We start from the raw sequence: 7,729 nt of genomic DNA, 5'->3' as shown, positions 1-7,729 counted from the left end.
ATGCGTAAATTAAGAGTCTACTCTGGGGCAGGGCATAGCGGCACACCCTTTTGATCCCAGCACTCTGGAGATCTCTGTGAGTTTGAGGCCAGCCTGGTCTACACAGCAAGTTTCAGAATAGCTGGGCTACACAGAGAAATCCTCTCTCAACAAACAAACAAAAACGGCCAGCCATGGCTTAACAGAGAGACCTCGTCACAAAACAGAATACAATTTAAAAAAAAATCACAAGATTGTCCTTCATGGTCTTGAGTCACTGAAGCAGTCACTGGTCAGTGTGGTGAAGGGTTTCCACAGTCCTAACCTGGGCCATGAGCCCTTAGAAGCTAGGAGGCAGGGCCAGCCCCATATGGGCAGAGTGAAAGAGGTTATAAAAGATACTGGCCTGGTACAGTGGTGCATTCCTTTAGGCCCTGCACTTTCCCAAAAGGGGAAAGAGGATGTTGACCAATGGTTCTTTACCAGAAATGCTGAAAATTAAAGGATTCAGCAATAAACCCAGGCTGTTGAGATGCAAAAAGAAGAGGAAAGAACCTTCTCATTCCCAGAAATTCATGTCATGGAAACCCTGGTGCTGTTGCTCATGCCTAGAATTTAGCACTCTGGAAGCCAAGGTTGTTGGTGTGCTTTTTAACTCTATTTTATTTATGCCTCCACCTCCCTTCCAATCCCCAACCCTAGGTAGAGAGAAGGTTAGAAAGGAAAGGGCCTAGACCTCTTTAGACTTAGTTTCTGGGGGCAAGCCCAATCTTTGTAGTCAGAATATACCCTTACACCAGCTAACCAGCAAAGGCAGCATCAGCAGCCTTCTTTCTTGGAGCATCCCTCGAAGTGTCCTTGAAGCGTCCTCTTGTGGAGCGTACTATTCTCTCTCTGGGCTCTGGTATTTATACCCTCTCCGAGTCCTCAGAATTCCACTAACTGCAGCTGGCGAAGACCACACCCCTCTCCGAGCTGCACCAGGCAACGATTAGCTGTGGACAAACTGAAAGCAGCCCCGTATCCTGTACTTGGGATCAAAACAGAAACATAAAATAACTGGGTCTTTAAAGAAACCAGGTGGACCAAGAGTTCAAGGTCATCCTCAGCTACATAGTGCATTTGAAGCCAGCTAAGGATACATGAAATACTGTCTCACCCCCCCCCCCCAAAAAAAAAACCCTAAGTGGCATGGAATTCTGGATTGACAGAGCATCTGGGACACAAGTGGTGGTAAAAGGCAACTGATTGAACTCAGGGTGTTCTGGAATGCCCATAACCCCAAACTCTGGAGTAACGTTTACATGCCAGGACAGTCAGAACCTGTGGGATATGTGATTGGTAGGGATTCTAAAGAGTATGTAGGAGCTAGAATGTCAGGAAATCTACAAAACACGAGGCTGCTTCGTAATGGTCGCAGATCCAAACACTGGGGTCGTGTTTTTCCGTGCCAGAGAACTCTTACGTTTCTACAGTGCTCATGATTCTAGGAGAAGCAGAGAGTGTTCTCCAATTGAGGTGATTTTGTTCAAGACTAGGAATAAAATAGTGCACGGAGGAGAGAGCAGTGTGGTGAAGCTTCTGGAACGCCATGGTCCAGAGCTCCAGAGGGCTTTTGAATGTTGAGATCCTACTAGAACTCAAGGAATAACATAAAATTGGCTTAAAAACCAGCAAGGGGAACTGGAGACTCCAAATTCAGGGGGGAAGGGAAGCTAGTACCATCCCTGCCATCCCCGGAAGTTGCAGTGGTAAGCCAGAGGCTGTTGCCTAGCAACGAGCATTGACGATGCCCTGGATCCTGGGCAGAAGGGAGACATTTCGGCAGCGCCCCCAGCAAATGCTCCAGCCACAGGGTAGGACATGAGGAGGGGCGGGGGGAGACAGGTGAGGGACGTGGTGTCCCACAGAGCCATGTGAGCAGGGACTTGGGGGCCACACAAAGACAGAAGCAGGGATCACAGCTAATGGGCAAAGCTGGGCTCTCCATCACTGTGCTGGGTCAGCCCAGGAACAGCTGAGAATGAGTCCCCACTGCCACCGTTACTGCTCCTGGGCCTGTAGGGCCCGGGACAGTGGGTGGGCCTGCTCCGAGTCAGTGTGCGGTGGAGGCATGAGCTGCTGTAGGTGGCGGTGACGGTGTGAGGGTGGCTGTTGAGTCACTCCGTGTGGCTCATTGCAGGGAGACGTGAGGTGTGCGACCTTCCAGTGGAAAGAGAGGGCTCGGGACAGCATGAGTCTGGGGAGGTTGGATCGGTTAGGGCCAGAGGCCAGGTTACCTTCTGTGGCTGGGGGCGGGGCTAGTGTTTCAGTCAACAAGCTGGCTGGTGCAAGGTGGGCACGCACAGTCCTCAAACGTGGGAGGCCAAGGAAGGAGGAGGAGAAGTCCAAGAAAAATTCCAAGCAAATTCGAGGGGGGCGGGGAGTTGAACTGTTGAGAGATGACGTTCCAAACCCAGAGGTGGCACATCACAGGCAGAGTGGGCTCGGTTCGGGATTCTAAGTCAAAGGGTATCTCATTTCCCTCTGCCTGGAGCTCAAGAAAAAGAGGCGACTTGAGGCGCAGGCCGAAGCTCTAGGGGCTTGGGAGGCTGAGAAGACAGGGTTGGAACTGGAGGTTGTGTTTGCTTGCTTGAAGCAGCTTCTTGCCATGCAGGCCTAGATGGCTTGGAATGTGCCTTTAGACCAGGCTGGCCTGAGGCTTGTAGGCTATTTCTCCCACATGCCGTGTTTACAGGGCTTACACTACCAATGCCAGGCTGACGTCCAAGTTTACAGCAAAGGGAAGGAGTTGGGCTGAGACCTCTGGGCTTGGGGGTCACAGGCAGAGCTCGAAGCCTGGAACTCACCAGACTGGAGGGGGTGCGCTCAGTGTTCCTGTAGCCTGCGCTCCCCCTGCCCAGAGAGGAGGGGATTAGAGGCCTCCAAAAACAAACTCTGGGTTGTGAGGGTCATTGGGGGACACTCTAGGAGTCAGGCAGGGAAGGGGTTCTGGTGTCTCTAGGGACCTAAGCAGAGAGGGATGTGGAAGGGGCCGAGCTGGGAGTCCTCTGGGAACTGTCTGGTCAAGGGCGTAGCCTGCATTCACGGAAGGGCAGAACTTGGGAGGGACAAGTTTTTGCAGATGGTGGGGCTGAAACAATGGAAGGGGCCATCTTGCTGAGAGACTTGATGTGGTTCGCAGAGACGGCACCCGGGTCAGGTGGAAGATTGGTGCTTCAATACTAAATTCTTGTTTCCTCGAGATTTGGGTGGGGAGGCTGAAGAGGAAAAGAGGGTTTCGTTATGTAGCCCAGGCTGGCCTGGAACTCGGAATCTCCCTGCCTAACTTGGGAAACGCCACCAGGCCTGATTCATCAGCAGAATGCGGTCTTTCTCAAGTGGGCGGTGGGTACCGGCGGACTATCGGTTCTATAGCTAGACAGACAGAGTCCTCCCAGCACTGGGCAGAGGGTGAGGCCTGCCAGCGGAAGTCCAGCCTAGAGGACCTGGACCCCCTTGACATCCATGTCGGTGATAAGCACTGCTGTCACTTGAGGCCTCGGCTGAAGAGATTCAGGCAGTCTGTACCTGACTCCCGCAATCCTCCCGCCTCCGGGAGAACTCCCCACCCCGGCAACCCCGCCCGGCACCTGTCCATCTAGCCCCTCCCCTGTCGCGTATGGATTGGAGCGCTGGCAGTGCCGGGCTCTGATTGGAGGGAAGTTTCACAGCCCCAGGCTGGCCTGGTGGAGAAAGTGAGTCGGCCTCCGGCTGGGGCGGGGGAGGGGGCGGGACCGGGGCCAGGCCGGTCTGGACCCACTGGACACACTGCCCTCCCGGAGCGGGACGCTGCACCGGACACGATGCGCCGGCCTTGCCTCCCCGGCCACCGCCCCCTCTTCCTGCTGCTGCTGCTCTCCGCCGCCGCCTCTGCTAGCGGCCCCAGTCCGAGCCCCAGCTCTGGCCGAGCCATCGAGGACGCGGTGGTCCCGGGCCACCAGGCCGGGTAAGCCCACTGCGGCATCCAGTAAGTCTGGTGGTCCCGGAGGATCAAGACCTTCAGATTTAGGAGACCAAGAAGCAGCTGCTTTTGGTAGGAGGATTGCAGGGCCGAAGCTCCTGGGTCCACCAGGAGCCCCTCTGCTGCAGGCGTTAGAGTTCGAAAAGCGCTGAGACGCTGAGGAGGGAGGGTCCCTCCAAGGTGGTGGGAGGATGAGGCTCCGCCGGCTTCCGAGTTCACTGGGGGGGGGGGACCCCAGGTGATACCGGGAAGGCTTCGCGTTCTCTTAGCACGTTAGAGATGGGTGGGGCCCTTGAGCTAGCGTGGAGCTACCCACGTCTCTTGAGTGTTCAAAAAAAAAAAAAAAAGTGTGTGTGGGGAGGTGGGTGTGTTGGAAGGTCGTGGTGGGACCTTAAAGCAAAGCTGGCGTGCTCGGGGTTTCTGGGGGCGCTGGGTTGGTTGGGAAGGGCTTCTGGGTTCCTCTAACAGGTGAAGACGGGGCTGGGCTGCTGGCGGGGCCCTCGCGTTGCCTGCTGCTCCGGCGCGCCGAGACCGAGCTCGTCGGGGCTCAACGGACGGCCGGCGCTTTGGCGGCGAGATCCGGGCAGCTGCTGAGGGTTCTGGGCTCCCGTCCGGTCGGAGGGCGGCGGGGTCGGTGAGCCCTCCTGCCCAGCAGCCGGGCCTGCCTGGCAGCCCTGCGCTCCGTTACAAAGGCCGCGGGCTCGGCTCCCGCCCGGGGCTCTGGGAATGCGTTTAGTAACCCGAGCCGCGCCGGGGGCGGGGCTGGGAAGGGGTTAACCTGCAGAAGGGGCGGGAGGCGCGGCCACCGGGCTGGGGGCCGTCTCGAGGCTCCCCCGGGACCGCCTGCTTCCGTTCTGAGCCCCACGCATCTGGGAGGTGTCGGGGCGCCGCACTCCCCTTCTCAGCATCTCCCAGGGTTGTTCCGCCTGGGCCTGAGCGTGCGCCGTCGTCCCCGCCCCCCCTTAGCTTGGGCACAATGGACTTGTCTGGGGGCCTCTGGGCTCCGGCGCTCTGGCGGCGCAGCCGAAGGGTCGCGGCTGAGACCCCGCGGCGCGGAGACATGGCCAGGAAGAACCCTTTCCCCTCGGACACCGAGCCCCAAGGGCCAGGAGACCCCGGTTCCAGGACGCACACCCTGGAAAGGCGGGAACCAGATAGCGGTCAAGCTCGGGGTTCCCAGTCCTGGACTGCGGAGTCCCCTTCCACCTCAGCACTGTGCTGGACCCGGAGTCTGAGGAGTCACCGCAGTGCGCGGCCGCCGAGGTCTGTGTGTGTGTGTGGCGCCACCTGCCGGCCAGGACCAAGATGGCGGCCGAGTCCCGACTTCGAAGAATTAGTGGGCGGAGCCCTAGAGCCCAGACAGCCCAGGCTTGGAGATGCACTTAGAAATCTCCTTTGAATGTCTCTGAAAATAATCTTAAGCCTGGCGTGGCGGCTCACGCATGTAACTCTAGCACTAGAGGCGTATGAAGCAGGAGGATTGCTGTGAGTACGTTCTAGATCAGCCAGGGCTACCATGCATGGTCTTATCTCAAAATAATGGCGCTAAGAATGAGTTCGAGGCCAACCAGAGCTACATAGTGAAAACTTGTCGAGAATGATGATGATGAACTTCATAAGATGCAGGTTGAAGTCTAAGCTAGTCTAAGCCCCCACTAGCTCTACAGGCAGAGAAGCACCTCTCGTGAAGTTAAACTGTCTGCTTGGTTTCCTCACCATCCTCCACCCCACCCCCCCCTTCGGTCCTGAACAGTTCCACTCTATTTACAGAGCTGCTGCCTGTCGCTGCTGCCTAGGCCAGGCACCTAGGAGAAGCCGCTGCTCGCGAGGTGGGTTTTCCCGGGGAGTGTGGGTGTGGGTGTGTGGGCAGGGGATGAGAGGCCTCCTTCCCCAGCCCCACCCAGAATGAAGAGATGGACCAAGTGGATAGAGGCTGGGCCTCCAGCTTCTCCACTGAGTCCCTGACTGTCTCTGAAGCTTCCTGCAGGGTCCAAAGCTGCCCACCGGACAGGTGCCCAGGTCTGCAGCCGTGCCTGACGCCAACGCCCCCAGTGCCCAGCCCCGGCCCCGGCCCCGTGGAGAAGAAGAGCCAGGTGTCCCTCAATTGGCAGCCACTGACGTAAGCATCCGGTTCCTCCCCTCCCCAAACACAGGCTGGTCCCGAGCCGTTGTCCGAGCTTCTGTTTCTTCTCTTCCTTGCCTGCCTTCATCACTGGCGCTTTGCCTCCTGATCTGTGTCCATCTCTGTGCTCCCCCACTTTTTCCTTCCCAACCCTCTCATCTTCTCTGTTCCTGTTAGCTGTGTCCCCTGCCTGTTCCTAAATCGCATCTCTCTCCTCTCTTTCCATTTCTCTTTCTTCTTCCATAGTCTTTTCTCTGAAAGCACTTCTCTAAAGCACACCCAAGCCTTGTTCCCCTTAAAAGGGCCGGAGGTATTGTAGGGCAGAGCCGCCCCTGGAAGTGTTTCTGGCCGAGGAGGCCAACTTAACAGTGGTGACAGCCTCTTCCGTCCCTTCCACCCAGTCTGCAGGAGGCCCGCGCTCTGCTGAGGCAAAGGCGGCCCCGAGGGCCGTGGGCCCGGGCATTGCTGCGAAGAAGGCCCCCACATCGCGCCCCTGCCGGCCAGGCCCGGGGTAAGAACACCCGCCCTTCCTCCACGTAGGGGGCGGAGGGGGTGGTTCCGGGCCAGATAAAGCCGTCTGGTTCCCACGAAGCTGCCGCCGCCTGCCAGTCCCCCATTGTAGCTCAGTCCCCCCCCCCTCCCCAGGACGCGGCCACCTCTAGGGACCCCTGCGTCCGGCAGTACGAGGTGAGCCAGGGACAGAACTAGACGCAGGCCAAGGGCGCTGACCCATCGGGGTGGGGCCGGGAAGCCAGGCGTCCGGGCTCCCGCGGCTGAAGAGGGGGGGCGGCTCGCCCAGTGGAGAGCGAGGCCGAACCAGCCCAGACAACAAAAGCGATGGTGCGGGTTGGCGCCTGCCTGGGCACAGAACGCCCAAGATTGCGGGACGGCTGGGGCCGAGGGCCCTCCCTCTCGCGTGCCCGACCCTCCCTCGGCCCTGCCCTTGCTCGGGCTCCGTACCCCGGACCAGACCCACCCTCAGAAGCCCCTCCTGCTGTGTGGCCTTCATCCCACGGCCGTCCCTTCCTTCCTAAAGTCTTCCAGATGCGAGCCCCGGGCCAGTGTGGGGACCCCATCCACAGTCTGGACCTGCCCCTCGCCCTTCCCCATCCCGACCCTCCCGCCAGGTGTGCCCTGGGCCTGCTGTGGCACCCTCAGATGTGCGCCCCGCCCTCCTCCCCAGAAACCGGCGCCTCGATTTCCTTTATGGGCTCTGGGCACGGACCCTTCTCTCCACCCACACGCGTGCCATCTCGCTCCCACAGGGGCCATCCTGTCCTCTATCTAGACGAAGCCTGCTTCCCTGCGCCTAGTCAGAGGACCAGCCTTGAGCTGGCTCCCCAGGGGCGGCCCCCATGGCTCTGAGGGGCTTCCTCTCCACGGAGTGCAGCTCCGTCTGGGGGCAGAGCCGCCCGCCCCCACCTGTTCCCTTCCCCGCTCCTCCCTTACGGCCTCGTCCACTTGTTGGCGCGCGGGTGGGAGCAGAGGGGGCGCCCTGCCCCTCCCCCTGCGAAGCGAGCGCCCAGCCTTCGCGCCTCTGGCCGGGCGCCCGGCCCCACGCGCCCCCGCGCGGCCGCCCGGGAGGGAGCGGTGGGGAGGGGGGGCGGGCGGGGGCGCGGCCGCCC

The 7,729-nt window shown here is 59.6% G+C and overlaps 1 protein-coding gene across 1 annotated transcript in view; it reads left to right on the top strand.

The window, feature by feature from the left end:
* Window positions 1-5,860: 5,860 nt before the first annotated feature.
* Ltbp4 (latent transforming growth factor beta binding protein 4) overlaps window positions 5,861-7,729 on the top strand; it is a 27,183-nt gene continuing 25,314 nt past the window's right edge. Inside the window, exons 1-2 of the mRNA XM_055595003.1 lie at window positions 5,861-6,101; window positions 6,506-6,615. Of these exons, the coding sequence (XP_055450978.1) occupies window positions 5,896-6,101; window positions 6,506-6,615 (316 nt within the window). The 5' untranslated portion in view covers window positions 5,861-5,895. The remainder of the gene's footprint in view (window positions 6,102-6,505; window positions 6,616-7,729) is intronic.

The sequence above is a fragment of the Psammomys obesus genome, unplaced genomic scaffold (genome assembly GCF_907164565.1).
Source record: "Psammomys obesus unplaced genomic scaffold, mPsaObe1.curated_primary_1811, whole genome shotgun sequence".
NCBI classification, from domain to species: Eukaryota; Metazoa; Chordata; class Mammalia; order Rodentia; family Muridae; genus Psammomys; species Psammomys obesus.
This window is presented reverse-complemented; position numbering and strand designations above follow the sequence as displayed.